Source organism: Paroedura picta, chromosome 14 (assembly GCF_049243985.1).
Source record: "Paroedura picta isolate Pp20150507F chromosome 14, Ppicta_v3.0, whole genome shotgun sequence".
NCBI classification, from domain to species: Eukaryota; Metazoa; Chordata; class Lepidosauria; order Squamata; family Gekkonidae; genus Paroedura; species Paroedura picta.
The window spans coordinates 26,672,490-26,686,590 of NC_135382.1; the positions used below are offsets into that span (position 1 = coordinate 26,672,490).

The following is a 14,101-nucleotide window of genomic DNA, read 5'->3' on the forward strand; positions in this document are numbered from 1 at the left end:
TCATTTCATTAACCAGCTTAGTAGACTGGCCCTAAAGGGAGCCAGCTTGGTGTAGTGGTTAGGAGTGCAGACTTCTAATCTGGCAAGCCGGGTTTGATTCCCCGCTCCCACACATGCAACCAGCTGGCCACACCCTTGGCTTGCCACAGCACTGATAAAGCTGTTCTGACCGAGCAGTAATGTCAGGGCTTTCTCAGCCTCACTGACCTCACAGCGTGTCTGTGGTAGGGAGAGGACGGGGAAGGTGATTGTAAGCCACTTTGAGACTCCTCCGGGGAGAGAAAAGCGACATATAAGAACCAACTCTTCTTCTAAGTGCCATCTAGATAATTCTGGATTATTTCAGCACTGACTATGAGGCTCACAATAACCTTTCAGAACCACAACTCAGTGTCTGAACACATGCTTTCCCTGCAAAAGGTCCCAAGTTCAATTTCTAAAACTCCGGGAACGTAAAAGCCACCAGTTTGTCCAATTGTCGATGTATAGACACAGCTAATCACAGCTCTGCCCCCAGATTATGGGTAGAAGGTGTATGATATTGCAACCTTGCTGAAGTGAATTTATACTTCAAAAAAGATTAATCTGTTCAACGATCCTTCACTCTCTCTTGGAGTCAGCTCCAGAATCTGGCCCTGGGTGAGTCCTACGACCTTGTATGAATCTAGTTGTTGAGTGGATGGGCGGCCTCCTAAAAGTGTTCTCTCTGCGCTGTTGAGTTTTGTGACGGAACAAACCATGGAGATGCAAATATAACTAAATATAAACAAAACCAAACGTGACCCCAGGTTCAAATGCTTTTTAGGAGATTTAGGGTTAGCGACTCTCCCAGAGTAAGGACAACATTGGAAGGGGCTGGAGATTGGGAAAGATGTTCCTTCTCAGTTTAGTCACCAGACACAGGCTTGTTGGGAGGATAAAATTGAGGTAAGGGGGGAAAACATGCATACATTAAGCATTTCGGAGGTAGGATGTGATAAAACTAATAAATGAATGCTCATCTAGATAGGTCAATGTCTGACTCAGTGCAGGGATATCTGGAGAGGGCACAGGCCCTGGATTTGCAGAACAAACTCATCTCAGCTGAGGCAAGCCAGATGTGGCTGAAATAGGCAGACTCAAGGTTAAGTAATTGAGTTTGGCAGCCAAGTGGAGCCTGTCATGTCATCAAGCCCTGTGTGAGGAAGGGAACATCTGAGGAGGCAGCACGGATATTTTTGGTTGAGTGGAAGGTTAGCAGGAAGAAGCCAGGCCCTGGCAGGGAATTGCACGGCTGTTCTATTTAAGGGGGTTGTCCAGTAGGCCAGGAAAGATGGAATAACCACGCTCAGGCAGTGTATGAGAGAGAATGGCATGGAAAGAAGAAAGGAATCAGGTGGCTCAACCACTTCCCTTCCCCCTTGTGGGACCTCCACTGTGGGGAAGGTCATGGTGGCCTTGCTGAAGAGAAAGTCACAAGACAACTCAGAGTCTTTTAATCAAATCACCTTGCCCTGCAATGCATTCCAACAATATTTTCGTCTTAATCTCCTCTCACAAACAGTGAGAAGAATAAGGACCACTGGATTTGCCCTGTGATGAAATACTGTAGACCATCATTTTAATTTGTATTAAGGGTTCTTTTCCTGAGTTGTTGTTGTTTGAAGACCTTCATAATGAAACATGGACTATAGATAATTCTGCTCAACAAGCTGTATCACGGACAGACATCAAGAGCAAAAAACCCCCAGAAAATTCACACATTAGTAGCCAGGCTAAATAGGAAACTCATGTGGCATGATTAATCAGAGATCAGCGCTGGGCCCAGCCACGGCAAGACAATCCTCACAATTCTCTCCTCTCACAAAACAAAAGCTGCTCAGTGAAGTGTTCAGGTACTCGGTTACATTCAACACAAGCTAATTCACTTATCCTCAACAAGTGGGCTATTGATTTTTTGCCTGTTTTCTGAGCAGCCTGGGGGCTCTCTGAGCTACAACAATAGCATCCTGCCTTTTACAAAAAGGGGAAAGGAATGCTGTAGGAAAAAAAAAGTCCCTTTGCTCATCAGTAATTAGGATGACTTCATGTTTGCTTAGTTCTGTCAGTGTATTCAGCACAGACATGGTTCATGGAGCTTCACAACATGATTTCACCTGCCAGGAGAACTTGACACTGGAAACTAAACCTCTACTCCCTTGGCAACTGAAAATATAGATCCCCCATTATACCCTTCCCCATCCCTCAGATTCAAGATGTAATCGTCCTTTACTTTTCTAAGTCCTTGACTCTCCGCTAATTTCCTGGTTAAAACGTTCATGCACTTAAAACTTTGTGACATAAAAATGAAGGTTTTTTTTTTTGGGGGGGGGGTGTATTTTAAATGTATACAATATAAATCATGGGGAGGGCCATGTAATCTGACATCTAAAGGCTTCCTCAAAATCAATCACCCCCCCCCAAAAAAATTAAGAAACAGCAATTAGGAACTCATTGTTGTTTAATTATCATATTTTCTATCACCACTGTTATTTAAGATCTGTTCTCTCTCATGAGTTTTCATACTGTTCGGCTTGCACTGGAAAAATGCCAACTTAATTGTGTTCTACCTCTTTGCTGAAGTACTGGTTTGATTCCCATAATAGTATAGGCTACAAAATATTTGAAGGGACTGTCATGTTGTAAATCAGACTCAGGCATAAATCTTCAGTGTGGAGCTCATGTTCCATGCTGTGCCCAACATTCTGTGGGATGGAAATAAATATTTCCATAAGACATATTTTGGCCCCACTGTGCAAGATGGAGTTCATGGAGATGCACCAAGGCCAAGAATTTTTCATCAGACAAGCAATTCGGAGTTTCAGGTGGGTTGTTGTGTTGGTCTGCTGTAGAAGAGTAAGATTCAAGTCCAGTAACACCTTTGAGAACAACAAGTTTTCCAGCATATGAGCTTTCAAAAGGCAGGAGCATTGACTTGCAAAAGTTCATATCTTGCTGGCCTTTAAGATGGTACTGGAATTGAATTTTAGAATTCAGAGTTGGACTTAGGCCAGACAAAGTCAAAAATATGCTGGTTAGTGCCTGCAATCTCAGTGGCTACAACCTCTCCCAGTAGGCAGTGAGGAAGGAAAGGAACCTCTTTGAAAGTATTTCAAAGTATTTGAAAGGTTGTCACTTGGAGGAGGGCAGGATGCTGTTTCTGTTGGCTGCAGAGGAGAGGACACACAGTAATGGGTTTAAACTACAACGATATAGGCTAGATATCAGGGGAAAAAATTTTCACAGTCAGAGTAGTTCAGCAGTGGAATAGGCTGCCTAAGGTGGTGGTGAGCTCCCCCTCAATGGCAGTCTCCAAGCAAAGGTTGGATACACACTTTCCTTGGATGCTTTAGGATGCTTTGGGCTGATCCTGCGTTGAGCAGGGGGTTGGACTAGATGGCCTTTATGGCCCCTTCCAACTCTATGATTCTATGATTCTATGAAGTGCTTCCAGTACAAAGTTAGCTATATGCATTCCATGTGGACTTCCTAGAATTGTAAAATTGGTCTTATCCAAGATGAGCAAGAGCAACTGTGCAGGAAGTGAGGTTTAGTATTAGAGGTACAAAGAGAGTAGAAGCAACTCGGACTTTTTTGCTTTTGGTAGAACCACAGATGTTTGCCCAAGTTAGCCACTGCTTAAGAAGCACGTGCCATGTTGAAGAGGTACAGGTCACCAAAAAAAGAATGCTGACCAGCAGGAGGCAAGAAAGGTTGAGGCTAGCTCTGTTCTCGCATAGCAGGAGAATTGGTATTAACATTTCCAAAAGTTATTTCTAGCTAACCCAGTTTTTTCCCCCCTCTCCACTTTCTACAAAGCCTTGCTTTGCCTTCCTTGACCTAACCCATCCGTTTACTTGGAGTTGCACAAAGGCCAAGAAGCTGCAGCTCCATCCCAAACTATCTGCCCTGTGAAATGTCTACTCCTTTGGGAGTTTCAAGTGCCCCATTTCAGACGCAATGGCTATGGCTCCAAATCACAACTGTTCCACCAAGTTTCATACAAGCAGCAGTTTAGGGGAGCTGGTCCTGGACATGGCTAAGCTGCAGCTCAGGTGCAAGAAGGGATTCTACGAAGGACTCAATGTGAGCTGGCACCGTCTTAATCATACTGACCTAGCAACTGATAGACTTATCTCAGATAGAACAAGAGAGAGAGAAAGAGAGAGAGAGAGAGAGAGAGAGAGAGAGAGAGAGAGAGAGAGAGAGAGAGAGAGAGAGAGAGAGAGAGAGAGAGAGAGAGAGCTATCCTCATGGCATTAAACAATAATAAAGAACATTTTCAACCAATGTGCTTTCTTGAATTTACTTTTAGTTTTATTTCATTCCAAGGACGTCAGCCAGAACGGTTTTCCAGATAAACTCCATTTTATACTATCTCGTCCTCAGTGGCAAGTCCTCTCTTCTTTTAAGCATGTTTGTTTCACAACCTCAATCAATACAAGCAATAATATAAATTGGCCAATGGCTCAAAATGGTATGGAGATCCTGGTCCAAAAAGACGAGGTCTTCCCTGTGCTACAGCCCCGCTGATCCAAATTTGAGCCTTCTGTCGTTGACATTTAGAAATAAAAGACATCACAAGTTTTATACAATCTGACCTGACTATAAGCTATGTACCAGAAATCCAAAGTTCTAAGATAACATCTGTCATTAACTTGGGAGGTGACTTTTAAGCACGTCGTTCTCTCTTGATGCTCCCCCATCCCAGATCACTGGTCCCAAGGCCACAATCCAACAGAGACTTAAGGGCGCTTAAACTCACCGAGATCAAGAAGCTTAACTATGCTGGATTGTGGCCTGTGCTTCAGTACAGATACAGAATGCTGATTTCCATCTTGGATTCATAATTGTATTCTGCTAGAGTGTATCTATGTAGGAAGAGTGTGTATAAACACATATACATGCGTGTTAGCTATTTTGGAAGAAGGACACACACACATGGGAATTATTACACTGCTATTACACTGCTAGGAACGACCTAGGCATGACAATGATTATCTGCTTACCTGAGGCATACAGCAGCAATGTTCATTCTAACACAGGATAACCGGGTGAAAAGTGCTTAAAATGTACTTAAATTGTGTATTCCCCCTCCTTAAAACAGACTGTGTGAATGGCCCTAATATCACTGGGCAGTCACATATACCAGAGAATAATTTCACAACGTTTTTCTTAAAAAGCAATAGATTTTCTAAGTTAAAAAGCATATGCTATATTTTTAACCAGCACGTTTGTATTCTAATAAGGAAATGTTTTCTGTTTCTTAGCCAGAAATTGGTCATTTCTTCCAGAGAATATGATGTTTGAAAATCAGTTCCTCCTATTATAGATTTCTCCCTCAGCTTGTAGAAAATCCATGATTCCCTAAACATTGGTCTTTGAAAGCATATTGACTAAAATCTTCATGCCTAATTCATGAAGTGCAGTCTGGAGATTAGTGGAGCTGGACATAGACCAGGAATACTTTATCATATTCTAATAAGCAGAGGCTGAAAATTGCATTTCTAAAGCTACAGTATTAAAGGGCACATAGCAAAACATGACCCAAACATAATTCAGTAGGCCTACACTTCTCTGGAAAGGCTTTGATATTATAAAGTGTGCTGACAAAAAGAATAAACACAACTCGGAAGAATTTTGGCATTTAAAAAAAAAGAGGGGGGGGGATCCTGGCACACACACTGAGTATACATCAAAGACCATATTGTACGTTATTAAACTCATATAATGTGATCTCCACGGAACAGTGCTTGGACTTGTATTGATTATTTGAACACAGTGTAGAACATCATTGCAATAACATAAAATTAGGCATCTGAAGCAAATGTGACAGTAAAAAAGGCCAGTAAAAACAGTCGACAAGGCTAACACAACCGTTACCATAAAAATCTAAATGACATCATGTTTTATACGATAATAAGAGCCTGTGAAGATAAAACCTACTGTGACTTGAATATTTTTTTTTCTCCAGCTTCCAGCGTTTTCACTTCAATTTAATAAGGTTCTTTTATACATCTCTTCCCTCGGTGAATCTTACAGCCCTCTTATTCCTTCTTCACTGGGTTAATTTGATGCTATGAGCATGAGCTGGGAAGAAGTATGGACTCACCCTTTTTTATTTAATGTACGCCTCGTCTTTCTCCCCAATGAGAACCCAGAGAGACTTACATTGTTCTCCTCTCAATTTGGTGTAGTGGTTAAGTGTGCGGACTTCTAATCTGGCAAGCCGGGTTTGATTCCCCGCTCCCCCACATGCAGCCAGCTGGGTGACCTTGGGGTCACCACAGCACTGAGAAAGCTGTTCTGACCGAGCAGGAATATCAGGGCTCTCTCAGCCTCACCTACCTCACAGTGTGTCTTTTATTCGGAGAGGAAAAGGAAACCGTTTTGAGACTCCTTTGGGTTGAGAAAAGCGGCATATAAGAACCAACTCTTCTTCCTCTTCTTCTTCCTCTATCTGCACAACAACCCTGCGAGATAGGTTATCCTAATACTATATCTGTTTGGACAAAGGTCAGACAACAAACTTTTCTTCTTATTAGGTCCATCTTTCTTGTAGAGACTCAAGGAGTATTCACGCTGTAGGTCAATTTAATCACTAGGATGAGACATCTGATAAGCAATATAATAGGACTAAGCAGAGTAGGGCTTGGGACCTGGATCTCCTAGAGAGTTTTCTGACAGTCTTGCTACTTTATCACAGTGGCTCTCAGGGGCTATCTTGGTACCCCAAAGAGGTAAAAAGGCTATGCAGTAAGCAGGAACGGGAGCTGTAGGCTAGGAACACTCATCCAGATACTTTTGAGCAAAATCTCTCTACCGTAATTCCATATCTGACTGTACACTTCTAAGTAGTAGCTGAATGTGTGAAAGCATAACATTTGAGTGGATGAGAAAGTTCTTTCTTTAAAGTTATATTTTGGCACACACAAGCAAACACGGGAATCTGACTTAGTCTAATGAGGAAAGATAATTCACAATGGATGTTACAGCCTCCGTCTGGTCCCATGTCGCTATACGCTATGCGTGTAAAGTGCTGTCAGGTTTCAGTTGACTTATGGTGACCCCATTGGGTTTTCAAGGCAAGTGATTAAGTAGAGGTAGTCTGCCATTGCCTTCCACTGCCAAGTCTTCCTTGGTGGTCTCCCACCCAAGCAATGACCCTGCTTAGCTTCCAAGATCTGACGAAAATGGGCTATCCTATACCATTCCACAAATCCTCCAACATCACATGGATAAAAAAACACAAACATCTTGTTATCCCTCTTGAACTGCCCTCTCTTATGGATGAAATCGTTGCCCCAACTATTTAGAAAAACCTCTGAAGAACTCGGCAGGGGGAGAATCAGTCCGTATTTCTATTGCACGCAAACATGGTTACCTAATTGCCGAATTATCTAATTGGTTTTTTATCCTTGGACTGCAAACACAAATGGAAAGTCAGACAAGCGACTGACAGAGGATTTTCCTTGTGACATTTATAATAATGGGGTCCCTCGGAGCCTAAGGATTTGCTTGAGACTTTTCAATTGTCCGCAGGGAACAGGCCGGGCTGCTGCATTCAAAAGAAGCCAGTAGTGTGGAAGCCCAAGAGAGCAGAAATTTGCAAAACTGGGAGGGAATGAGCACCATCAGTCACAAATTGCGGCATCTTGAAGCAGTATCAACAAGGCAGAAATCATAGTCAATAAAATCCCAATTAAATGCAGGTAGCGTCAGGGTCCCCATGTGCATGCAACTGAGAGGGCCACGGACAGTCTGAACATTTCCCTACTTTTCTGGAATTTAAAAAAAAATCCTTCTCTGGACCATTGGATGTTGCCACAACTGCCTCTAACAAACAAACAAAAAGTGTGTCTGTGAGGGGGAGGCTTGGTGGCAATGAAGGGCAGATCTGATAACTGCTTCTAGGGTAGAGGTTCTCAACCGCTCCCATGCCGCGACCCCAACTGTGGCGGCAGCTAGGGCAGCGGTGGCGGCATGTGCACACACATGGGCAGTGTGCGCACAACAATCATGCAGAGTGGACGTGACCATTGTAATTGCTTTGCTGCCACCAGCCGTCTGCTGCTGCCCACCGCCACCGCTGCTAAGCATCCGCTACCCGTAGCCGCCACTTGCAGCCGCCGCCGCTGCCCACTGCTGCTGCCGCAGCAACCAACCAGGGGACCCAGACGAAGGGGCCAGGTGACCCCAAATGGGGTTGCGACCCCTAGGTTGAGAACCACTCTTCTAGGGGCTGATTGCTGTGTACCATGGCATCTTTGAAAGGGACAGAGGCAACAGGCTTGCAAAAGGGGCGGGTAGTGTTTTAGATTGACAGCTGCGTTGATACAATGGTCCCCTAAGTGAGCAGCTGGGCACCATACCTTTTAAAAACTGGCTCGCAAGCTGGCTAGGCAATAGACTCATGGGTCTGACCCAGCAGGACTCTTCATACGTCCATACATAGGAGGTTGTCTTTAATAAAATAAAGTGCCCACTAAACAAATGTATGAAGAACTTGGCCGTGATTGCTAAATGGCAAGGTATGCAGCTCTGGATCCGTCATGATGACTAAAAAAAACTTAAGTACAGGGTATGAATGCAAAAACCTACCCGTACTTCTTGATTCACAGAGCAATCTTCTCTGGCTTTGATTTACCTATGCTTCAAGGTGATAAAGCACAAAATTCAAAGCATAACTTATTCCCCTCCCTCCTCCAGATTTCAATCCACATAATACAGTGCCTACCCTCTACCTCCAGCCAATCTTTATTATTTTCTTTGTTGTACCTCTGAATCAAGGACTCTTTTGCGTTGGACTCGACAGTGGTGGCTGGCCTGTTGAGAAGGTGGATAGTATTCAAAGCACAAGGTAGAAGTTGGCTCATTCTTTAAACGTCACTAACCACGTTGGTAAATTTGCAGGATTCTGTGCCACTACAGGATGTTCCATCTGGCTACCTATGGCTTAGCACCCAGGTCAGTCCAAGACTGCCTGTCACATAGAAAGGTAGGCAAGGAGCAGCTGCATATTCTGCACATGAGCACAGAAACAAGTGGTGGAGAAGAACAAGTGGCACGGCCAAAGTTGAGGAAGAGAATCTAAGGTGACCAGATTGTCCCACTTTTGGAGGGACATCTGGGGGTACCTGGCAAATTGTACTTCTGTTGAAATTAAAAAATATATATTACAATACTATTTTTGCATTCTATGCATTCTATGAAACTTTTTGTTCCTCCATATAGACCAAATTTTTAACCAAGAACCCCCCTGGTCTATGGTGTCCCGCTTTACCAATGTTAAAATCTGGTCACCTTAGGAGAGAACCTTGCTGGGCAGAATTTTTAGGGACTCATATGGTGAATGATGGAAAGAAGTGACTGGAGAAAGGGGCAAAGCTAATCAAGGAAAGCACCAAAGGTACTGTGGGTTTCTGGGAAAGGATGCAAACCTATGTTGAGAAATGCAAACATGGAAAGTGAATGCATTAGAGTCAAGGTTGTAGTGCAGGTTACTTCAAATCTGTGCAGACAAAATCACAGTGATCACAATTCTAAGGCTTGTTTTGTTTTTTGTTTTTTTTCTAGTTTTTACTTATAAGCACCTTTGCAGGAGCAATAAGCAGGAGCATGCACTATCTGTGATGCCCCCAATATGGACAGTCATGCTTTCATGTCAATTGGGCAACATGCATTTTTCCCATATATGCACACTTGGATACAGGACAATGACCATTTACACACTGGGAACTTCACTGCCCCAGCTCTCGTGCAGGAGCACAAATTGAGGACGGACAAAGTGCACCGGGCCAAATGCTCCCCTGTGTGGGTGCTGGAAGAGGTGGGGCAACCTGCCACGACTAAAACTCCAGCCTGCAGCCTGGCATGAAACCTTCAGTGCGTAAACCATCAATGAGAACCTTCATGTAAAATCAGAAGCATCAAACATAGTGAAGAAGAGGAAAGCTGTTTTTTTTTTTTGTGACCTACCTTTTACAACCTGAAGGAGTCTCAAAGCAGCTTGCAAATGCCTACCCTTCCTCTCCCTACAACAGACACCCTGTGAAGTAGGTGACACTGAAAGAGCTCTGGGATCTTTGACTGGCCCAAGGTGAGCCAGCTGGCTGTAATTCTCCAGATCACTGGAGCCACTGCTGTTAACCACTACACCAAGCTGGCTCTGTGTGTTCCTTTTTGTGGGCTCCAGAACATGTAGCTGCAGCATATGGACGAGGGCCCATGTATCTCAAGCTTCAGAGAGTCTATTTAGTCTATGCCATCCTTTTCTAGAGGAAGATACGCTATCAGTATGAATGACACTTTGGCATAGCTCTCAAGCCGCAATGGAACAGGTGAAAATCCGTCATCTTTTGAATCCCAGGTGTAACAAACCATCCAACAATATATGTCAGCACATGAGCCATCATAATTTAGCAGCTGATAAAAAGCATTAGCAGAAGCTATAGGTTCCCATGCATCTAGCCAAATCTGCCTTAGGTGGTTACACCAGGGTGTCTCTTACTTTCGCGATGAATTATCCCGTAGTTATAATGTTCAACAATGTCAAAAGAACACTGGTGTGAAGAAGACATACTAACCCCCAGTTGCTGGAGAGGCGATACTAGCCAGCTTTACTTCAGATAATATGTTTCACACGAGGATTCAATTACAGCTATCCCAGACACCGCGGAAAGAATATTTAAAGTCTGCTTTGCCCTTGACTTTTGATTCTGCATGTCAAAAGCATTTAACTCAAACTCCCTTGGATTACCAATACCGCATTAAGTTCATTGACTTCTGTACCAGAGAATCTAGCACCAAAGGCACTGTCTCTCATACACATATACAAATATTGATGCTGTATTGCAGAAGCAGGGCAATTTTAAAAGTTCCAATGTTTCTTTTCGTTTGTTTTTGCTGCCGGAGAAGCAGGAGGGGGCAGAGGGGACCTACAGAATTAACTGGGGGAAGTACAAGGAAAGAGAACTTGAAAAAAATGAGACCTCTTGTTTGATCACTTCTGGTTTAGGAAGCCAAAGATCTGTCCAGAGTAATCTGTAGCTCCCCTTGGTGGGTCAGACACTGAATTGCATTCAAATGGTCAGAAATTACCAGGGGGTTATTTCTCGGCAGTTCAGCTTGCTTAGATGAGAGAGAAAACCATTACATGAATGCTTCAGAAAGACTAGTATATAAGCATTTCAGATGGAATAGTATATTAGAAAAGGACACAAACCTTGTTACTTGTGATCAGGATTACAATAGACCGATAAATTTGTGTTGTTGTTTTTTTGAAATGGGACCTTCTTGAAAGGTGACCTCTCTCACTGATGCTGAACGAATAATGAAATCATTCTTTGGACGGAGTAGTTGCTTTTTATGCTTAAAGGAAATAAGAAGAAAAACAAGCTGCCTGTATATTTAAAAAAAAAACAATCAAGTACCAGTAGGAAAGACAACAAAGATGCGTTCTGGACTGGTTCTTATGTACTTCTTAATTACTTGATAACTACATCATCAACTAACAGGGTGAAAGTATGATGTAACCAAAGCTGCCCCAGCTCACACATCACAGATACAACTTTGATTAACCACAATTCATTCACAGAGAGCCCCATTCACATATTCTGATAGCAGTCAACTGATGAAAGGCACAGAGTACCTAAATATGTCAACGTGTGATTTCTCCCACTTATTGTTGAAGTCATTTTGGCCTCAGGGTTCATATTATGAGCAGGGGGGGGGGAACTTCTATATATTGACTGAGCAGAGGTCCACCTTATTTGGTATGTGACTGGTAGCAATTTCCCAAGATCTCAGAAACAGAAAGGTCTTAGCACCTGAATCTAGAACCTTATACACACAAAGCCTATGTCAAGTCACTGGATCAAGAGCCTCTCCTCTTTATTGATGGGACAGCTGTCAAAACACAGTATATGGTGGGGGAATCCAAATCAGCACGAGTGGGAAAGTATTAAAGAAAAAGCCTTTGTTTTTTTTTTTTAGACAGGCTTCTAAAAATATATCATGTTGATGTATACTCTGGTTATTAAGACAGTTCTTTATATTTATTAGAGCAGATGGTGTTTGTGTACCTCTATAAGAGAGAGAAAGAGGGGATTATTTCTCTTTCTAATGTGAGTACTCATAACCTAAAGAATCCAAATTGTATTTCATCTAAATCATGTTGACTCGGGATCATAACAGATAATAACATATCCAATATCAATTTTAGGAAGAAAAAGAGTTTAAAAGAGCTTAAAACTCTTTTAAAAACACCCTGCAAATTGTGTCTTTGTGAAAGCTACAAGGAGCCATATGGACAAATAAATGATTGGGATTTTCCCCCACACACTATCAATCTCCTCCTCCAGGATACTATAAGCCCCCCTCCCCAGTTTCCCATGTTCTGGTAGTATGTAGTTAGATTACTGCAGTATGTTGTGTCTGGGGCTGCCTTAGTCCACGGATTCTGACTTCACAAGTATATTAACTCCCCCCCCCCCAAGGATTTAAAAGCTCCATTGATTGCTTGTTGCTAAGCAGGATTCAGTGAGCTAGTTTGACTAATGAAATCATAAATGACCTGAGACTGTGAAAGTTTGAAGGTTTTGCTGCTCCCAAATGCTTCTTGCTGTTAAGACCTTCATCAGAAGAAGCCTGGCTCCAGATGTCCCCACAGGTGAGGTATAAATATTTTAAATGAACGGTGTGTTGGCTCAAAGACTTCAATTACATGGAGTGATTTCTCTTCTGTTGGAAGAAGGGCTATTTCCTCCAACAAAAGGAAGGTTTTGGGGGGGATTTTTTAAACTGGAATGTCCCTCAGTTTGTGGATAGGAACCATTGCATCCAACCCACTGTCAAAATGTACGTGAGGAGCTTTGGACAGATCGATAAAAATGTTTTAAGGATCATCTGTAAAGCATAGTCAAATTTGGCCAGTTTGATTTTTCCTTGTGCTCGTCTCCATCCACTGTTTTACTCTGCCTTTTTAGTAGGTTGGTGGGCCACATCTATCAACTCCTGGGAGGAATTGGGGGTACAGTCTGGTTTGCCAGCACCATACTAGCATACTGATATCACATCCAGTAAATAATGGAAATGTTATCATTAACTCCATGGTTTTATTATAGAGGGGGTTTGGTTGTTGTTGTTGTTGTTTTTGGTAAATGCTAGAGTTGTTGTTTGGTAAATGCTAGAGCCAGTTTGGTGTAGTGGTTAGGAGTGCGGACTTCTAATCTGGCATGCCGGGTTCGATTCTGCACTCCCCCACATGCAGCCAGCTGGGTGACCTTGGGCTCCCCACAGCACTGATAAAGCTGTTCTGACCGAGCAGTGATATCAGGGCTCTCTCAGCCTCACCCACCCCACAGGGTGTCTGTTGTGGGGAGAGGAATGGGAAGGCAATTGTAAGCTGCTTTGAGCCTCCTTCGGGTAGGGAAAAGCGGCATATAAGAACCAACTCTTCTTCTTCTTCTTCTTCTTCTTCTTCTTCTTCTTCTTCTTCTTCTTCTTCTTCTTCTTCTTCTTCTTCTTCTTCTTCTTCTTCTTCTTCTTCTTCTTCTTCTTCTTCTTCTTCTTCTACTGTGTCACTTTTGGTTTTTCCATCTTTCTTTCCGTTTCTTCTCACCTACATCTAAGGCACCGATGGGCAAAGAACTACTTTTTGGAAATCGTGTCTTGATTGCCTAAAACTACTTGGTGTATTCTGTTCCCGCAATTATTTTAAGTTAAGATTTCCCCTCTTATAAGGGCAAGTCAATCCACCCTCCCCTCCCAAAATGGTCAATGGTGGGCTTGAAAGGGGTGGGAAGAGGAGGGGCATCGGCCATTCAAATCTTCGATGACTAAGGCTTCTTCTCACTTCAAGTCGGTGGCAGCCTGACAAGAGAGGACACTGTTTTTATTGAAGCTTGGGGTGGGAGTGGCAGAGGGGCCTGGCTTGGCCTAGCACCCAGCAGGAGCCTGGTGCTAGGTCAAGCCCGGCCCCTTGCAAGCTCCAGAGCTTCGGGAGTGGCAGAGGGGTGTGCTCCAAAACCTAAAATTTCCAGTGTGCCTCAAAACCTTAACATTTTTTCAGGGGTACCTGCAA

The 14,101-nt window shown here is 43.1% G+C and overlaps 1 protein-coding gene across 3 annotated transcripts in view; it reads right to left on the reverse strand.

Moving 5' to 3' along the window:
- WWOX (WW domain containing oxidoreductase) overlaps positions 1 to 14,101 on the reverse strand; it is a 538,960-nt gene that overhangs the window by 324,704 nt on the left and 200,155 nt on the right. The window contains exon 9 of one of the 3 annotated variants that reach the window (XM_077310534.1): positions 11,248 to 11,388. The exons of the other annotated variants lie outside the window; for them this stretch is intronic. Within the exon in view, the coding sequence (XP_077166649.1) occupies positions 11,263 to 11,388 (126 nt within the window). The 3' untranslated portion in view covers positions 11,248 to 11,262. Of the gene's footprint in view, positions 1 to 11,247; positions 11,389 to 14,101 lie in introns of those variants that run through there. 3 annotated transcript variants of the gene reach the window in all.